General features: G+C 40.2%; 1 protein-coding gene across 3 annotated transcripts in view; it reads left to right on the top strand.

The window, feature by feature from the left end:
- The window catches only part of RALGAPB (Ral GTPase activating protein non-catalytic subunit beta), an 84,918-nt gene that overhangs the window by 40,747 nt on the left and 23,622 nt on the right, over positions 1-20,549 (top strand). For 2 of the 3 annotated variants that reach the window (XM_081832789.1, XM_081832791.1), the window contains 8 exons: positions 368-432; positions 2,291-2,420; positions 4,181-4,314; positions 5,811-5,993; positions 7,068-7,219; positions 13,867-14,054; positions 16,403-16,509; positions 18,311-18,463. In XM_081832789.1, coding sequence (XP_081688915.1) covers positions 368-432; positions 2,291-2,420; positions 4,181-4,314; positions 5,811-5,993; positions 7,068-7,219; positions 13,867-14,054; positions 16,403-16,509; positions 18,311-18,463 — 1,112 coding nt within the window. The remainder of the gene's footprint in view (positions 1-367; positions 433-2,290; positions 2,421-4,180; positions 4,315-5,810; positions 5,994-7,067; positions 7,220-13,866; positions 14,055-16,402; positions 16,510-18,310; positions 18,464-20,549) is intronic. The other variant, XM_081832790.1, reaches the window with a different exon arrangement.

Genomic DNA, 20,549 nt, shown 5'->3' with positions numbered 1-20,549 from the left:
CCTCCCACCCCACCCCCCACTCCAACAACACTCAGTTTGTTTCCTGCGATTAAGAATTCCTCATATCAATGAGATCATATGATACATGTCTTTCTCTGTTTGACTTATTTCACTCAACATAATACCCTCCAGTTCCATCCACGTCGTTGCAAATGGCAAGATCTCATTCCTTTTGATGGCTGCATAATAGAATTAGGGCATTTCTAAAGAGTGTTTTTTTCATACCAGTCAATAGATTTATTAGTAATTTTATGGACATTTCAAGAATAGTCAGCTAAAATCATATTCTTATCTCTATTGAGATATTTTAGCCATTTTAGTATTCTTGTCATGTATTTAAATAAAATGCATTTTTTTGCTGTTACAGGGGCAATGTTAAATATTGTTCAAGATTCAGCACTTTTAGAAGCCATTGGTTGCCAAATGGAGATGGTAAGAAGCATACCACATGTAATCTGTCAGAATATCAACATCTGATTTTATGTAAATTGCATTCCAAAATGTCTGTCCTTGTGATTTTTTTTTTTTTTTAAAGATTTTATTTATTCATTTGAGACACAGAGATACGGAGAGAGAGAGAGCATGAGCAGGGGGGAGACAGAGGGAGAGGGAGAAGCAGGCTCCCCGCCGAGCAGAAAGCCCGATGCGGGGCTCAATCCCAGGACCCTGGAATCATGACCTGAGCCAAAGGCAGACGCCCAACCATCTGAGCCACCCAGGCATCCCTGTCCTTGTGATTTTTAAAGGCATTTGTTCATAAATTCAGCTCACTGATTCAGAAGGATCATATTTTAAAATATATATTTTGAGGTTTCTTACCTTTGAGTGTTTCCTCAGCCATTCATCAGGTCCTTGAGAGATTCTGCATGAGAGAAATTTCAGCTAGATGCAGTCTTTATTTCTGGGCAGTCTCTACTTAAAGCTCTTAACTTCTTTTGCCGTGCTGGTGAACTGGGCTTGAGTAATCTAGGAAAAGCCTCCTATTCCATAATTCCTTCTATCCCTAGTAGATTTAATGCTGTCTAGAAACAAGTATTGAGTTTATTCTTTTCCATCTCATCAGCTCTTTTAGCTCCTCTAGACCAAAGTTTGAAGGTCCCCTTAAGCACCAGTACTTCCAAATTAAAAAAGCTTCCCAGTGGGGCGCCTGGGTGGTTCAGTCGTTAAGCGTCTGCCTTCGGCTCAGGTCATGATCCCAGAGTCCTGGGATCGAGCCCCACATCGGGCTCCCTGCTCAGCGGGAAGTCTGCTTCTCCCTCTCCCGCTGCCCCTGCTTATATTCCCTCTCTCACTGTGTCTCTCTCTGTCAAATAAATAAATAAAATCTTTAAAAAAAAAAAAAAGCTTCCCAGAGACTCCCACTGACCCTTGCTTCTGGCTTCAGGATATGTGATCCCCACACCTGGAGTAGAGGCAGGAGAGAGGGGAAATTTATAGGGTATACTGGAATGAGCTGGGTAGATGTAGGATGGGTGATCAAATTATTATTAAGGAAATTATATTTGTATCCCAGTAGGTAGCTAATAATAGTCAACTGATCTGGATATAATGAATTTTGTTTATATGGGGGAAAATGAGAGAAACCTTTAACAGATACCTTTGTTAGCCCACATACATGTAGAAATTAATCTTTATACTAGCCATGATATCTTATTGTTTGTGTTCTATGATGTAACTACATTTGAAAGTTACTGTTGTTTGTTTATTTGTGTTTTGTTTTTTTAAGCTTGTACTCCTGAAGTCTTGCTTAGGAGGCATAGGGTAATTGTTTAAGGGCCCAGAGTCATTAGCTAGTGAAGTCTAGTGAAGATAGAAAAGGTCTTGGGCTGGCCCTTTATAAACAGCAGCAAAGAAGACTCCAAATGGACACCCATAATCATCAGACCCTTCATACCCTTCAGTAGATGGTGTCTACGCAAAAACACCACAGTAATTTTAATCCCTTGTCCAGTTTTTTAAGATTTTATTAATTCATTTGACAGAGAGAGAGAGAGCACAGGCAGGGGGAGCGGCAGAGGCAGAGGGAGAAGCAGGCTCCCCGCTGAGCAGGGAGCCCGAAGCAGGGCCTAATCCCGGGACCCTGAGACCATGACCTGAGCCGAAAGCAAGACGCTTAACCGACTGCGCCACCCAGGCACCCCTCCTCCTCAATTTTTATCTGTATATCAGTTTGTGCTACTTAGTTGGCCCATTCTGTTTTATCAACATGGCTTTTAATGACTGACTTCTATCTGTACTTGTCAATTATGGATGTAGCTCTCAAATCTTTGATCCATTTTTATTTGACTAGGGTGGTGGAGAGAATAACCTGAAGAGTCATAGTCGCACTAATAGTGGTATTAGTTCAGCAAGTGGTGGAAGCACAGAGCCCCCAACTCCCGATAGTGAAAGACCTGCTCAAGCTCTCCTAAGGGATTATGGTAAGCCATGTTTGTTTTTTTGAAATCCAAAGATTATTGAATAAGTTTTAATGCCCAGATTCATAAAACAATCTTTTTAAACAAAATTGTAATGTTCATGATTTTAATGTATTTAAGTATAATACTTAATAACCTAATAGTTATTAGTCTAAAAGATTTTTAAAAAGAAAACAAATCTTTTAAAATTACCTCTATAGCTTTTAGTAGCTAGATTTTGGGTAGTTTATTAGATTTTATAAATGATTATAGTGGGGGAGTCAGGAAAAATTTATGGATTCTTTTACCAGATACTGGTAATATGGAGAAATAGAACGTGCTCTGCCTCAGGCTCTAATGATAGGGATAGCCAGCACATCAATTATTGCAGTGTGGTACGTGAAGTGATAAAATATACATTAGATGGAACCCAGAGGAGAGAGTCTTTGTATTTAAAAATTATATACCCTATAAATTTTAAGCAAAAGTAAGGAAACATTTGCTAGCAGAGCATCCTCTTCAGTGATGTCCTATACCTTGGCACTTACTTTACGGGTTCTGTGAATTTGTGGGTGCCTTTTTTTTATACATGATTATTAATATTGTATTGAATCTGTGAGTGCTAGTCCAACATGACTGGAATGAAATCTAGATCCTTGGATGTAAATTTAATTTTTTAATTATCTGGAAAATTCATGAGCCTAGGAGTCCAGGCATGTTTCAGTTTGCTTTAAGTATCCTTGAGCATGTCAAATACATCTGGTCATTATGTTAAGGTTATTAAACAAATTTAAATATTGCATTTATAAAGCAGTTATTTAAATTGTTAACTTATTATGTTCATGGATTTAAGTATACTGTGGGTGAAAATTTGTTTTTCATGCTTTCTAAAACACTTCTGAACTAAAGAACTTTTTGAATTATTGTATGTGTTCTAATATAAATGTTTGAAGTGATTATTGTTTGTTTCAGCCTTTTGAACTGGTGTTAGTGAGTTCTGCTTGTAATGTCGTAAAGTAGTTTTTACTAAGAAATCCAGATTTGTGTTAGTGTCGCATGAATGTCTCTCTTTAATGATCATTCCTTTTTCTGTTGTCACTGCCCTCTTTCTGATAGGATCGACAGGTATAATGTCCCTAAAGCTTCCTTTATAAAATCAGTTTAATTTGTCCTAATTTATTATTAGCTAATTAGTAATTACTTTTAAATGTAGAACTAGAGGCCAAATAAAAATATGTTGACTTGGTTATTTAATTTTTTTTAAAGAAACATTAAAGTAGCTTTAGAGAATTAAATGTTAAAATGTGTTTGAAAAGGCATTGCATGTGACTTTTGATAGTTTAAACCCTGAAAATAATTTCAACAGATGTTTTAGGGTATTCCTAACATCTGAGGAGATTCTAAAATGTGAATTCTTTTTTCTATAAAATTCCAAGGAAATAATTGATAGCCTTTTCATTGTTTTTTTGAAAATGTAACTCTCTGTGAGTTAATTAAGAAATTTTTAAGATATATTGAACTGCCAAATCCTAGTGGATGTCTGTGTAAAAGTACCTGAGCTGGGAGCTAGAAGCTGCTTTGGTCCAGTGTGTGTGCCCTGTGCACTGTTGTTCAGTCAGGCTTGACGCTCAGGCCAGTGGGGTGGGGAGCATAGCACTGTGTGGGTGCCCGTCGTGCTCACTGTGGCTGCTGTGGTCTGTGCCTGGTGGAATGCTGTGCTTCTCGTTACTAATGCTTAGTTGTTTTCCCTCCCTGTGGGATGTGGCATTGGGGTTATATCCTAGCTCTTAATACAGATTCAGCTGCTGGGCTCCTGATTCGCAGCATTCATCTTGTCACCCAAAGACTCAACTCCCAGTGGCGGCAAGACATGAGCATATCACTGGCAGCTCTAGAGCTCCTTTCTGGCCTGGCAAAGGTGAGGAGAACAGTCCTTTTATTTTAGCCCAATAGCTTTGGACCATGACTCTTTTTCCTGTATCTCTCAACTCCTTGAAATGGGTATTACAGTGTTGCTTATACTCAAACATAGTTTTATCCAGAGTGTGCAAAAGTAAGCCTCCAAGTGAAATTTTACAAAGTGAACTTTACTTTTTTTAATAGGCTCAAAGATTATGAATGATACTTTTGCTGTTAAGTTACAGGAAACATTTCAGTACTTCCTATTTATTTGCACATGATAATAGAATATCTGTTGATTTTTTTTTTTTAAGATTTTATTTATTTATTTGACAGAGACACAGCGAGAGAGGGAACACAAGTGGGGGAGTGGGAGAGGGAGAAGCAGACTTCCTGCCGAGCAGGGAGCCCGATGCGGGGCTCAATCCCAGGAGCCCGGGATCATGACCTGAGCTGAAGGCAGATGCTTAACGACTGAGCCACCCAGGCGCCCCTACCTGTTGATTTTGTATTTTCTTATAATACCCTTAAATTTTCAACATGACATTTTGTGTCATTGTAGGATCATCTGATTTTAATAAATGCACATAAAAATGTGCATAAATTTCAAAATATTTATGCTGAGTAGAAGAAGCCAGACCCCCTCCCCAAAAAAGAATACAATACATATGATTTTATTTGTATAAAACTCTAGAAAATGCAGATTAACCTGTATTGACAGAAAGCAGATCAGTAGTAACCTAAGGAAGGGGCATAAAGGAGGGGAAAAAAGGATTAGAAAGGTGCATGAGGATATTTTAGGGGGTGATGGATATTTTTCACTATTTTGATTGTGGTGATAGTTCACAAGTGTATACTTATGCCAAAATTTATGAAATTCTTCACTTTAAATATGTGTAGTTTCCTATATGTTAATTATACATCTGAGCAGCTATACAGAACTTTATAGCCCATAGAGCATTACTGCAGGGTTGGGTTAGGGGGCTTCGGAAATGTATACATGTTCCATTGCCAGATATTCTTTTGATATCTGACGATGATGGATAGGTGCACCCCAGGAGTTTAGGTTTTTAGCCAATGAAAAAATAGGCTAAAATGAAATAACTGTTTTGGAGTTTGAAAAATGTTCTCTGATTTTATAGAGTATTTTATGATGATATGTCTGAAATATTTCTCTGTATAAATAATACTTATTTTTAAGATTTATTTATTTGAGAGAGAGCAGGAGGAGGGGCAAAGGGAGAGGGGGAGAGAGAATCTCAAGCAGGCTCCACCACCAGCACAGTGCCTGACATGGGACTCGATCTTACAACCCTGGGATCATGACCTGAGCCACAATCAAGAGTTGGACACAACCGATTGAGCCACCCTGGTGCCTTTGTATAAATAAAATTTTTGAAAGCAAGGCTTCCTGTGGTGTATCCCAGGGTCAGAAAGACCAGGCTGCAGTGCAGATAGTTTGAAATCAGTACAGTGGTTCCTGGCTAACTGTGTTCCCCATATGAATATGCTCAGGTGAAGGTGGTGGTTGACTCCGGAGACCGGAAGCGAGCCATCAGTTCCGTGTGCAGCTACATTGTGTACCAGTGTAGTCGGCCAGCTCCTCTTCACTCCCGGGATCTGCACTCCATGATAGTAGCAGCTTTTCAGTGTCTCTGTGTCTGGCTGACAGAGCACCCTGATATGCTTGATGAAAAGGTTAGTTTACTAGGTCTTAAAACAGGAAGGAGAAACAAAAATGTATGTTGGGAAGATGCCCTTAAAAGAGAATATTTAAATACAATATTGCATACTTTAAACTGAATATACTTGTTATATTTTGGTAGGACACTTGCTCAACTCAAAAATTGTCATCATGCTTATATTTGGTTGCAAATTAATCCATAGAGAAGTTCTTTTGAAAGATGGAGCCTTGACTAATTTATCTGAACTATCAAGAAAATTCTTTCTTGAAAGGATGTGGTAGCTTTGAGATGGCCAGAAGGCACTTTGGTCACCCATTGCCAAACTTCGAAGGGCAGTTGGTAGCCAGGTTGCAAACCTAGAGCACAGCTTGCCGTAACGGTTTGCCTGTATATTAAAAATTTCATTTCACACATATTTTCCACTTTCAAGTAGGCACAGATATATCTAGGCTGATTTCCCTTGCCATTGTTCCATTTAATATCTTCCTTATAGGGAGGCAGGTGGTTATCAAGAATTCATAGTGTAAATAAGAGGTATCAGTCTCATTGAATTTATGGAGAGCTTTGTATCATTTTAAAATAATACTATTGATTAAATCTTAGTTATTTTCATTATGGCTTCTAATGTTATGGTACCAAGAATTGCTTAAAAATTTCAATAACTGATGAACTTCCCTTTGGATAATCTAATGTCTTAGGTTTCCATCTTGCTCCTGAATTTTTTTTTAATCTTAGTGACTTAATGTCTTAAACCACCCCAGGTTTAACTGAATTACAGTTCTATCTCTTAAACTTGGGCTTTCATGATTTTATAGTCTGTGGTAATTTTATAAGAATTATAACTGATAAGATTGAATTGAATTTATCATTTATTATCTAACTCTGAACATTCAAATTCAGTTCTTTAAAGAAAAATTGGGGGGCAAAGTTTATTATATTATTGTGAAATTAACATACACCTTTTAAAGTGAGAAGGAAACTGAAGCCCACCACCAAAACACAACCACTGTTAGCATTTTGCTGTATTTCCTTATCTTCTCATAAGATAGGTTTATTACAAAAACTGATCTGCCTTTCCTGCTTCTAGGACTGTCTTAAGGAAGTATTGGAGATTGTGGAACTGGGTATTTCAGGAAGTAAGTCCAAGAACAGTGAGCAGGAGGTCAAGTACAAAGGAGATAAGGAGCCAAACCCTGCATCTATGAGGGTAAAGGATGCTGCTGAAGCCACCCTAACATGGTATGGAAAGTGACTGCACAGGGATTGCACCTAGCAGTTAGATGGGGTTAGCTGCGATCCATGTTTCTTCTCCTCCCCAGTTGTTCAGCATGAAGTGATGTAATCTTCCAGGGTACTTTTTCTTTAGAAATAAAATGGAAAGGAAAAACTTGTTTTGGGGACCAAAAGAAACCAGGAATATGGGGCTGAGAGTTTGGGTTCTTGTTTTTCTGTGCTAGTTGGCTTTAATTGAAGTCATATCATGTTAGAGTTAGACAGGATCTCAGAGAGCCTTACTCTTCCTCTTCACTTCGGTGCCTGAGTCCAGAGATGGGATCTGCCTGAGGTCACACTATTAAGTCTCCTGCTTCTTAGCTCAGTGGTCTATATTCTGTTACATTTATATATGTATTAGAAGTGCATTCAGTCAAGATCTATGAGCTCCCTCTTATGAACTTATAATAGGATTGTAAAGATAAATCAGATTTAGTCACCACCCTCAAGGAGCTTCTTGTCCAATAGGGAAGGTAAGAGATGAGCACAAATAGCTATAATGTTAGGTGGAGAGTAAGTGCTGCAGAAGAGGTATAATAACATGCTGGAAGGGGGAAATGAATACTTCCAGATATGGGGCAATCAAAGATTTCTAGAGAGGATGACATTGGACCTGACTTTTACAGGATGGGTGTAGTTTCATCAAAAGCCAGATTACAGAGTGGTTAAGAAGGCAGCAAGAGAAGATTTCTGTTCTAATCATTTTGGTAGTAAAGGGATGGAGATAGGTTGGAACCTTAGAAAAATAGCAAAGATTGCTGAAAGAGTTTGGATTTGGCTGGTACTTGAGGAGAGTGGAAAGAGGGAGGGAAGGCAGTGTAGGCATATTTATGGATTGGAGGGAAGAGTTGAGTGGAGAATATTAGGTAGAATCACATAACAGTTGGAAAGTTGGAGCTTATGAAAGGGTAGTGTGGGTGAAGACCCAGAAAATATAAAAGCAGGAAGGAGGATGTCAGGTTAGTCTGGATTGGCTCATCTTGGTTGTAAAGTGGTAGGCAAGACTGCTTGCAGATTTGTATGTAAATCAGCCCTTACCAAGATCCCAGAATCTTTTGAGTTCAGTGGTCTATTTATCACTTGGGGCGTGCACAGTAAAGTTGGATTTATTTCTCTTCCTCTTGGGCTTTGGTCATTCAGTACATTTTTAGAAGCATGCATGCTTTTTTTTTTTTTTTTTTTGTGGAACAATCATAATATTTTTAGTGAGGAAATACGAAGATTAAAACATACAAAAGTATATGAGGAGAATTATATGGTATTAAATGTGTCCCTAGAATCAGAGGAAAAGAACAGCTGATAAATTTAAGAAAGATTTTAACTGGAAAAGATTACAGAAAGTAGAAAGTAGAAAGTCCATTCACCTTAAGAAAAACAGTAAACACCCACAAACTTCCATCTTCAGGTTTTCAGTAATGGTTTTTTTTTGTACGACCATTAGACTAACCTCCCCCACAAAATTCAACCAACCATCATAAAAATTAAGTTGTGGACAGGTCCAGCTGGCTATATTCCATGTTTACCCTTAGACGCTTTTCCAGCCAATGAGGGTAAGGTTCATGGTGCACACAGCAAGAATAAAAAGAGAATCACTTCCCTTCACACAGAAGGAACCCCCCATCTTGAGCATCTTGCTGCACTTTGCAGTGTGAGGTGTCTCAGTGCTTGCGGGCACTCTTCAGCCCCATAACTGTGAAGGTAGCAGCTGTCAGTTTCTCATAAACCAGGACCATGAGAGCAGCAGTGAGGACTGTCTGTAGCAGTTTGGCTTCAAGGCCTTTGTAGAATCCCATGATTCCAAAACACTTTACTCGTTGGTGAAGAAGATAGAGAACATTCCGAAGACTCCCCAATAGAAGCATGTATGCTTTAGTTTAGTCCTGCTTACTGCACTGGCTAGGCTCTCAGTGTGCTTCTGGAGGTTTGGCTAATAGCTAGAAATTAGGAAAATGTGAATGCAACTGTTGAAACATGTACTTACACAGGCGATGAGTACTAGAAATAATACAAGTTCAGAGGGGTGCCTGGATGGCTCAGTCAGTTAAGTGTCCAGCTCTTGGTTTGGTTTGGTTTTTGAAGATTTTCTTTATTTATCTGAGAGAGAGAGATTGTGCACGAGTGGAGGGAGGGGCAGAGGGAGAAGCAGATTCCCTGCTGAGCAGGGAGCCTAATGCGGTGCTCAATCCCAGGACCCTGAGCCAAACACAGATGCTTAACCAACTGAGCCACCCAGGTGCCCTTCCAACTCTTGGTTTCGGCTCAGATCATGATCTCATGGGTGGTGAGATTGAGCCCCGAGTTGGGCTTCGCGCTCAGTGGAGAGTCTGCTCCAAGATTATCTTCCTCTGCCCCTCCCCCCACTGTGTGTGTGTGTGTGTGTGTGTGTGTGTGTGTGTGTCTTTCAAATAAGTCTTAAAAAAAAGTTCAGAGAGAAGACCGTGTTGGGGGTGGGGTAGACTGAAAAGCTTTATAAAAGAACTGAGCCTTGATGTGTGCCTGGAAGAGTAGGAAAGATATGGAGAGAAAGGGGGAGAGCATTTCTCACTGGGAACTCTGTATTATACAAAAGTAAGTGTGCTGCATCCTAGCCTCATTCCTGTGAGAATATGACACTGCAAGAATTGGATATGTGCTCAGAATGAGTAGTGAGCCCTGGCTTCCAGGCAGCCTAGCCAGTGGTTATCTATGTGGCTCATCTGTTTTATCTGCAGCTGTCTGGTTTCTGCTGCCAACTCCACAAATGTTATCTCCAGTTACCAGTCTTGAAGAGGGCCCTGCAGAGTATTGTCATCATGAAACCTGTCCCAAACCAAATCTGTCTGTTCCCTCAAAATTACTGCTGTTTTCTAATTATGCAAACATAGACCTTTGGCTTTTTTTCTGAGTTATCTCTGCTTTATCTGTCATTCCCCATATGAAGCCAGTGACTGAGTCCAGTAGACTTTATTTTTAGAAGTATTTTCTCCATCCCCTCTAACCTCAGCATCCTGGTCTAGGCTTTTCTCACTTCTTACCTAATTTCCCTGTTTTTAATCTCACCCTGTTCATCTTGCATTCCGTTTTGTTTTTTTTTTTTAAGATTTTATTTATTTGACAGAGAGAGATAGCGACAGCAGGAACACAAGCAGGGGGAGTGGGAGAGGGAGAAGCAGGCTTCCTGATGAGCAGAGAGCCTGATGCGGGGCTCAATCCCAGGACCCCGGGATCACAACCCGAGCTGAAGGCAGACGCTTAACGACTGAGCCACCCAGGCTCCCCTTGCATTCCGTTTTTTAACTCATCCTTAGGCACTGTTTTTTTTTTTCTGCTGCTTGAGTGGTTGAAAACTGAATAGATCTGTTTCCTGCCATGTTGTCTGAACTCCTTGTCTGGCTGTCAAGGCCCTTCTTATTCTTTTTTTTTTTTTTCTTTTTTTTTAAAGATTTTATTTATTTATTTGAGAGAGAGAGAATGAGAGAGAGCGAGTACATGAGAGGGGGGAGGGTCAGAGGGAGAAGCAGACTCCCTGCCGAGCAGGGAGCCCGATGCGGGACCCGATCCCGGGACTCCAGGATCATGACCTGAGCCGAAGGCAGTCGCCCAACCAACTGAGCCACCCAGGCGCCCAAGGCCCTCCTTATTCTGTCCCTACTCATACTGTCTGATCTTTCCCAGCACATCCCTTCTGCCATAGTGGGACCTGGCAGGCCATTTGTGGGCATGGTCATACCTGTCTCTGTGTATTCCCTGGGTTTCATGACTTCCCTCTTTTCCCTGCGATCACATCCTCACTGTTCAGTGCTCACATTGGATCTGGCTACCTCCATGGGACCTTCCTTGGCTATTCTGCTTCTGAATGATGACTCTTTTCTGTGCCTCTGTGCTCATTCAGTCAGACCCGACTGCATAGTATGGAATTCTATACTGTCACAGTTGTATCTGGTTATATTTGATACATGCTAGTGTTGTCTCCCCAACTTGCATAGAGGCCACATTTCCTTCTTCAACACCTCTCACAGTGCTAAGAATAGTAGACAGTTATGAAGTGCAGATTGGCTGGTTGGGTGTTTTCTCCTTCGTGTGCTAATACAAATTCAGAATTAGGACTCTTGGAACACCTTTCAGCAGCTCTTCTATGAAAGCCCCCTGTAAGACACGTATACCGAGTTATTTAGTCTCTAATTTTGGGATACTCTAACCTCCAGGGTTCCCATTTCATTTTTATTGTTAAAAATTTGATGTTTACATTGAACTGAAATCTATCCCACTTTAACTTTCACCTATTGGTTCTAATTCTAACTCTTGATAGTGGAGTCCTCTTTCCAGGCAGTAACGATGTCTGAAGATAGTGCTCATGAAAATAGTGATTTGTTTCTGCCAGTACTTTAAGCTATTTGTTGTATGACAGAGATTCAAGTACTTTTATCATTCTGGTCATTTTTCTCTCAGCGGTGTGGGTTTGACTACATATGTACCTCTTAAAGGTACTGAGTACAATATTCTAGGTGAGTTGGATGATCTTTACGCTCTGTAGGATATTATATTTTCATTAAAATGTACTTTGAGACTGCATTGGCTTTTTGAGAACTTGATGATTTGCATAAAGTCAACTAAAATTAGAGTCTTTTTTCACACATTTATCTTTTGTCTGTTTTTCTCATCGTGTACTTCCTTGTTTGGGGGTATTTGGATGTACAGAACTCTGCATTTAAACTTGAGATCTCTTTATGTAAGCTTTACCTCATTATTTGGATCCCAACTCTTCCTCTGACATATTAACTCTGCAGCTCAACTTTGGTCAACCACAGATTTAATGAGCCTGCTATGTGTGTGTCCTAATCAAAGACACTGGTGAAAATATTGAACAGAGAAGAGACTCACAAAGCACACCATCAGAGATTTCCATTCAGGTTGACAGGGATTTTTCAATGTTGTCTCCAAGGTTATCACCATACACTGTCAAATACTTGTATGTCTTGATTTCAGAGACCATTTTCCGCCTTTCCAGTCTAGTCACTATCAGAAGAGAAAATGTGGTTAGGCTGGTGTGATTTGATCTTAGTAACCTTTCCTTGCCAGCAGCCCATTTGATATTGTCTTAGAATCTTGTGTGGAACATGACAAACTCACATGGTCCATATACTCTATGACATCTGTCTCTGTCCTGTATTAGAAAACTGAAGTCACATTTTCCTATTTCTGGTCTGCTGGTATTTCACCTGTTTTCCACAAATCCTTAGAGACTTGAACTCACCATCAGATTCTCCTGGTCTTTGAAATTTTTAGACCATCCTCCTCCTAAGAGGAGAGAACATTTTGGATGGAAAACATCTCTTGAGCAGTGTTGCCTTCCATTATCAGAGGTTTTTGCGTTCAGGCATTAGAATGAAGGAGAAAGGGAGAGGCCACTCAGACTAAGGATTGAGATGACAAAAATGTGTTGGGGAGTATTAGTTTTCCAAATGAAGTGTATATGGGGAAGGCCTTCTGATACACTGGTAGTACGTCAGACTCCAAATGAGATGCATGTGAAAAGGCAGGTGATATTAGGACCACAAGGTAAAATCATTACAAGATACTTTCTGTGTTTCAGTTTTTTCATTATAAAATGGGAATAATAATGGTACTTACCTCATAGGGTTGTTTTGATAGCTAAATAAAAGAACGTGTGTAAAGTGGACCAGTGCCTCATGATAAGTGCCAGTTATTATTGTTAATTGAATGTATGCAGAAATCTCTATGGACATAAACATTGCTGAATGTTAAAGTTTTGTTCAGTTGAATTCCAGTTTACAAAGCATTTTTTTAAAATAGTCTTATTTAGTAATTACAATAGTTCTATAAGGTATACTATTAGTGCCTCCAGTCTTATCTGTAAAATGAGGATGATGTCTACTCAGGACCACACAGTGAGAAGGCAGCAAGCCCTGGTTCCTGGTTGCTTAAAAATCACTTATCACATCTGGGCGTGAATTTCCTCATCTGAAATATTGAGGTTTGGCTGGTCTTTGGGTCCTTTTTTAGGTCTAGAATGCTTTAGCTAGCATAATCCTGACACCTGGAGCACATAACATATTTTTTTTAATATATCTTTGGGAGCTCCACAATTTAGAAGTGTGGTTAGTTGGGTTCTCTGGATAGCAGGCTCTGAGAGAAATTTCCTTGCAAGAAGTTAATTGGAAGGTGCTCTTAGGATCAGCCGCTCTGTGGGAGCGAAGGAGGCAGGACTGAGCAGAGGGAAGCACTAAGCTGGGGCAGGTGCAACAAAGAGCTTTGAGGCTGGGATGGGACTTGATACCCCCACATCACCCTTTCACTGGCTGTGGGCTGTCCCAGGGCAAAGCAGAGATTTGGGGTGAGTTGCTTCTTCTTGGCTGAGAGCGGGTCCTAGAGAGGGATGCAGTTGAAAGCTGTGGCCACCATCTCTCTGCATCTGGGGGGACTGGAGCTTTCAGTCTTGGAGGCAGGATTCTGGACCACACACCACAACGTCCACCACAGGGAGTAAATCTGACTTGCAAAGAGGAAGCATGGCTGTGGTCAATTAAAATTCAAAGAGCAGGACACATTGATGCATGAGGTAAACTTAAGATTTTGCTTTGGGGATTAACTGTTATCTTTTGCATTCTCCATAGTATTATGCAGTTGCTTGGTGCATTTCCTTCACCCAGTGGTCCTGCCTCTCCTTGTAGTCTGGTGAATGAGACCACTTTGATTAAATACTCCAGGCTGCCAACCATAAACAAGCATAGTTTCCGGTACTTTGTCTTGGATAACAGTGTCATCCTGGCAATGCTGGAGCAACCTCTTGGAAATGAACAGAGTAAGTTTCAGCACTTTGGGCCTTCTCCACTGCTAAATCAATGTGTTCATCAGTACTCACAGGCTGTTTCCAGGATCAGGGAAGGAAAAGACTGCAAATGCACACAATTTTGCATTTGTCAAAAGGTCTTCTATCTGTGTGATAGTAGTAACTGAAAAATTAGAGGGTCAGAAAATAGAATACACATATTAAATAGACTCTCTTAGAGGTTCTTTGTATGTATCTGAAATACATACAAAGAAATCTCAGAAAGGAGCTCTGTAGTTCTATAAAAAGTTTACTTTAGTGGGGTATTTTCTCTTCTGTACTATGTATAAAAATGATTATTACTGTTCTTGAACTTCGGATCCTGCCCTTCTCCTCCTCTGGCCCTCACTCCACATTGTTATATTTCTGTTATCCGTGCCACCCAAACAGGCAGGAAATTTGAGGAGTCATCTTGGTCTGCTCCTTCCTGTTTCTCCCTTCCATAACTGGTGTCCAAGTTTCTGCTTACCCAGTAACTCTTGCATCTTTTTTTCCTCTGCATCCCACCCAATACATCCAAATGTACGGCCTTATTATTTCTTACTGAAATTATTGTGGTTGCTTCCTACATGGTCTGATCCCCCCTCCTCTGGTTCCAAAATGTCTTATCCTTACCCCAGTCCTACCTGCTGCCACCATTATACTCTTCCTCAAGTATGGATCTGACCATGCCAGTGCCCTCCTGAAAACCCTTTAATGATTTTCCATTGACACAGCATACACTCGTTCCCTCCTCAACTTCCCTCCAATTATAAGCCATCTCAAGGTATATGATTACCACTGCAACCCAGGCTACTCAGAGTATACTTTTTTTCTGATGGCAGTTGGAATCAGCCAGTATGTAAAGGAAGCATGTTCTCAGAGAGACCCTTATTTCTGGGAAAGTGAAGGTTACAGAACCTATGGGCAGAGAGGATCCAGGGAATCACCCACTGTTCCTTCATTTACAGGTGAAGAAACGGAGGCTCAGAGAGGGTATGTGGTATGTGACTTAGTCAGGGTTACCCGAGAAGTACGTGGTATGACTGGGACTAGTGTCCAAATTTTCTGAGCCTCATACTGTCCTTTTCTGTTGTCCCTGCCCCATAGGATTTTCTCAGTAATTAAAGACTTGTTACCTTTACAAAGGTGAACAGGGTCTTACAGTCCCATGCAAATTCTGTTGAGACTATATGAGTAGAATCTCATGAATCCATAAAACAAAAATGAGACATTTCCCTATAGTTCACAGATGAATGAATACCATGACAGGTTTCCATTATCTAGTGGTAAGATACAGTGACTTTAATATAAAATAGATGTGGCCTTTAATCACTGCCCAGGTCCAGAAGTGCTAGTTCCAACTATTCCCTGCATGCACTTCTTTCTTCTCTGTCCCAGACCTAGGGCTTGTTTCACTTTCTTCCCTGGCTTGTGCATTTTATTCATGATTCCTCCATCCTTCTCCTCCCAGGCCACCTGCTAAAGAGTCTAAAATCTCCGTGTTCCCTTTGGGTTTCCTGGCCTGAGGGGCAAGTGTCAGCCCTCTTCCAGATTTTTTAGGACTTCCCTGCTCTCATTCCAAGTAATTTCACGGTACTGGAAGTATACTAAAAGTATAAACAGTTGGGATTTTATAGATATACAAGGACATTTTAATAGTTGATTATAATAGTCAATAGAAGAAGTGAGAAAGAAAAGTTTGAAAAAGTTTAGTTCCCACACCAGGACAAAGGAGGGAATAAGAAGGAAGATCTGGGTCGCTCAGGAACTCCATCTTGAGTTCCTCCCTGCCTCCCTGCCCCCCCAGTTCCCTGCCCCTGAACTTCCCCTGGGATGGAACAATGACTGCCTGTGGTGGATAGCAGTACACAAGGCGTGGGGGAATGCAATAGCAGCACTGCAGACACCCCGTCTGTCTGTCTGTACTAAGCATATTGGCTAGGACAGGGTTTGCCAAAAATGTGTACGTGTACCACTGGACGCAGGAGGTGGTGGTAGTCAGTATATTGGTGAACATTATTTTATGTATTGTTAAACATGTGTTTAAAAAATACATTATTAGCACACCAAAATTCACAGTTTTCCATTTAAAGATACACAGTTTCCTTGTAAAATAGATTTAAGTTTAAAAAAGAAAGTGGTTGATAAAAAGTAAGATAATAGTACTTACGGTATGTGGATATGGCAGAAACCGCAGAGGTGGCACATGGACAAGAACACTGTGGCTTTCAAACACTGTGCTGGGCTTGGATTATTAGAGGCTCTACAGTTAATAACAGGTGTATTTTAAATCATTGTTGTCTGAAATAAAAATTTTTTACACCAATATTTTATTCTAGATGATTTTTTCCCCTCTGTCACTGTGCTGGTCCGGGGAATGTCTGGAAGACTTGCTTGGGCACAACAACTTTGCCTTTTACCCAGAGGAGCAAAAGCAAATCAGAAGGTATCCATTAGAAATTATAGGGAAGTGACTAGGAGTGAGTGCGTGCATTCGAGTGTGCGTGTGTGTTATGATTTAAAGGTTAAATAACATCCCAACAAAATTCATTGATAAAAGGGGGAGACGAACCATGAGAGATGATGGACTCTGAAAAACAAACTGAGGGTTCTAGAGGGGAGGGGGTGGGAGGATGGGTTAGCCTGGTGATGGGTATTAAAGAGGGCACGTTCTGCATGGAGCACTGGGTGTTATGCACAAACAATGAATCATGGAACACTACATCTAAAACTAATGATGTAATGTATGGTGATTAACATAACAATAAAAAATTTAAAAAAAATTCATTGATAAATATTTTTGATCCAGGGTTCAGTCCCTTGGTTCACATCAGAATCATCTTAGGAGCCCATAATTCCCACATCCACTAAATTACTCTTTAAAGAATCTTCATGACAGGTGTATTTTCAAAAAGCTTTCCAGGTGATTCTGAATCTGCTTATGATTAAGAACTACTGTTCTGAGCCGTGGCCTCATTTTTTTATGTTGTGTTAAATATAAAACTCAGGTATGCTCCATGTATGAAAAAAATTTGGCCAGACTCTCGATCTCTCTGGCAACAGGGCTTAGTTTCACATTGTTTTTATATAATTTATTCCTGTATAATTGGTAATATGCCCTATAATTTTTTTAATATGCTGTATAATTTAATGAAATCTTATTTGGGATGGCATAGTTTATTTTCTTTGTAATGTTTGTAATTTTGTGAATAAAATTTGCTCATGGGAGAAGTTTGGCAAATTCAGATAATAAGGAAGAAATTTTAAATCATCTGTACTCTGACTTTCCAGAGGTAGTCACTAAGTACTTTAGTGGATTTCTTTACAGCCTTTTTTCCTTTCTGTACACGATAATATTAAATAGAATTTGAGTCCTTTTTGTATACCGTTCTTTTTTTCACTTATTACATTACAAGCTTTTACTTACGTTACTAGAAATTCTTTAAAACATGATTTCATAAAATGTTACCAGCATTTAAGAGAGACAACCACAAAATTGGAGCATGTGTCTAAAATCACTTAACATCCTGGCTGTCTCTTTTAGATGAGATGTGTTTTTACCCTGTGAGGAGCACACCCCTGTTTTTGCTTGGTGGCATCATGCAGATCACATTCTGTCAGCACTGTAAGCCACTAAATTAGCATTAAAGACAGGAGGAAGGAGATCAGGAAAGGAACTAAAATTTGTTGATGCTTTAATGTGTGCCTTATACATTTTTATTTAATCATTACAACATCCTTGTGATGGATTATTTCCACTTTTCAGATGCAAAAACAGAAGCCGCACAGTTAATGTATATCAAAGCAGGGATTTGGAGCCACGAGGATCTAGATTTGGTATTCAGTTGAACTCCCTGTCTAGAGAGGCCCAGGGGACCTAAACTTGTACTTCGTTATATGGGATGATTTGAGAACCCTTGGAGAAGAGGGAAGTTTGAGCCTTAAGTTCTGAACTGCCTTATCCATTGGTTTACCACTTAATAGGGGAAATTCTGGCCTGGGGCTGTTAGAGGTATACAACCCATAAGTCACAAAATCTGCAAAATGATGAACATGTTTATAAAAATAAAGGAATACACTGGTACACAGGCTGTTTACCTTTAGTGTTAGCAGTGGTATTTGCAGATACTGAGTTCCAGTGTTATGTAATCCTAGGGAAACAGGCATCTAAGAGACCAGGGAAGTACATGTCATTACAGATGGCACCAAATGTAATTCATATAACATTATTTGTTTTATTTTAACAGCTTTTTGTACCTGAACCTCGTCCAGTTCCTAAAAATGATGTTGGATTTAAATATACTGTCAAACATCGACCATTTCCTGAAGAGGTGGATAAGATTCCTTTTGTGAAAGCAGATCTGAGCATTCCAGATTTGCATGAAATTGTCACTGAAGAAGTAAGATAAGTTATTGTCAGCTGTTGTTAACAGAATGACTAAACATTCTTGAACAACTGCCGTGGTCAAGACTGCTCCTTTTTTTTGATGTTATTGGAGGTGGTTCATAAGATAACCTAGATCTCTGTCATCCAGGTTACCATGTAGTAAGAAGTATTTGTGGCTGATTGAAAGGACCTGGACCCCTCCTAGAGAGGCGTCTGGGCTGGTCCATGGTAGGTTTCAGCAGGATGGGGACATGATCAGAATGGTGGAGGATATTTGGAGACGGGAGACCAATTCAGAGATTTTGATGACCATCAAGGCAGGGAAAAGGAGGGACTACCTGGCTGATCGTGGAAGCTGAAACACATGGAATGTACTGTAGAGGTAGACCCAAGCAGTCTTCGATTGATGAGAGAAGGAAAAAAAACTGAAGAACTTAGATTCTGAAGCTGAGTGACAAAGGAGATATCGGTGCTATTTACAGAAATATGGATTATTTAGGAAGAGGACATGTTTGGGAAGATGGGAAAATGTATTTGGTTCTAGATTAATTTAGATAATTAGATTAAGTAATTGGTATCTTAGATCAAGAGAGAAGTTTAAGAAGTAGGGGGCAGAAGTATGTCAGGGCATGAGAGAATAGGACAGGAATGGAGGCTGCTTACAGTAGTCAGAGAGATCAGAGAGAAGGAGCACTAAGTAGAGGCCCCTGGATTTTGGCATGAACGTGTGGGTGACCTTTGAGAGCAGGTCCAAAAGAGTGTTAAAATCAGGGACAGGAGTGTGAGGGGCTGGAGGGTGAGTGGTTAATGAGAGGCACTGAACATGAACTACACAGTTAGCATTTAAGAGAGTGGATAATAGCATGAGGAAATGGCCTAGCTAAGGCAAGGCAAAGCTAGTTTTTACTTTTCTTTTTTCTTTCTTTCTCTCTTTTTTTTAACTCATAGTTGTGAGGAATATGAACATGCTTAGAGGCTGAAAGGAAGGAAGCAGTGGAAAAAGGGCCAGTGTCTGCTAATACTGTAAGATGGGCTAGGAAAATGATAAGTAATCAAATAAGGCCGTAGAGTAGGGTCAAGAGTCTGAGTGATTGTGTCTAGAAAAACCATATTTCTGGTAAGACAGGAGAGAAGGAGAGAACAGGTGGAGGTTCAGAGACATTTGAAGGTGGAAAGGAGGGAGCTCATGTAAATTTTAATTTTAGTTCTTAGCAGTGAAATAGGAAATAAAAGATAGCTCATAAAATTGCCAGGCAGCCCAGCCCATGTTAAATAGAATTGTCTATGGTGAAATTATTTAACTTACTGTGCTTTCTTCTTCAAAAGTCCTTGGGATTTGGAGGCATTGAGTAAAAAAATTTGAGTGGTGTGGAGATTGATAGGGGTAAGAATATGGAAGAATAAAAAAACATGGCCATTTATATGTTTAGAAGAGGGTACTAAGATGTTAGATTTGGGGGGTTAGGCTTGGTTGGGAAATAGATAAAGCCAGGATACTACTGGCTGGGACAATATGAGGAGGGTTTGAATGCTCACAGTGCTGGGAAAGCACAGCTTAGGGAGGGAAGGTGTGGGAGAGCTGCAGAAGGGGGCTTGTGGTTGGAGAAGGGAATCTCATCATTGTAGCTCTTTAAAATACGGCTTATCTGAGGTACAGAGTGTGCTCGTAGATGGCCAAAGTTGTGAAGGTTGAGGAGGTTATAGAAATACAAGCCAGGCTATTGGAAGGATCATCGCTCACCACAGAGGATGGAGTTTAAGCTAGGATTGATCAGAAGGGAAGCAGGCGGTCGGAGAGAGTCTCTGAATCTAGTAGAGTCATCCATACGGATGAGGACTTTCAACGCGAGGGGCTGTACGGTGAGGGTGGACAGTGGTGAGGGAGAGGGAGTGAAAGCAACAACTCTGCCCCCTTTCTTGCCCATTTGAGGGGAAGCAGAGACAGAATGGTTTCATTTACAGCAAGGAGATGAAGGACATCATTGTTGAGGCTACAGGGGAGTTTTTTGGGTATTTGTTTTAACCTTGAAACATGTTTGCTTAGTTGCATTCTGTATTGAATTGAAACTCCGTGTTGATCAGTGAAAATTATCTGCATT

The sequence above is a fragment of the Leptonychotes weddellii genome, chromosome 10 (genome assembly GCF_054177405.1).
Source record: "Leptonychotes weddellii isolate Sample4059 chromosome 10, ASM5417740v2, whole genome shotgun sequence".
Lineage (NCBI taxonomy): Eukaryota > Metazoa > Chordata > Mammalia > Carnivora > Phocidae > Leptonychotes > Leptonychotes weddellii.
The sequence above is the reverse complement of the archived record's forward strand: the minus strand, read 5'-3'. Positions and strand labels throughout refer to the sequence as shown.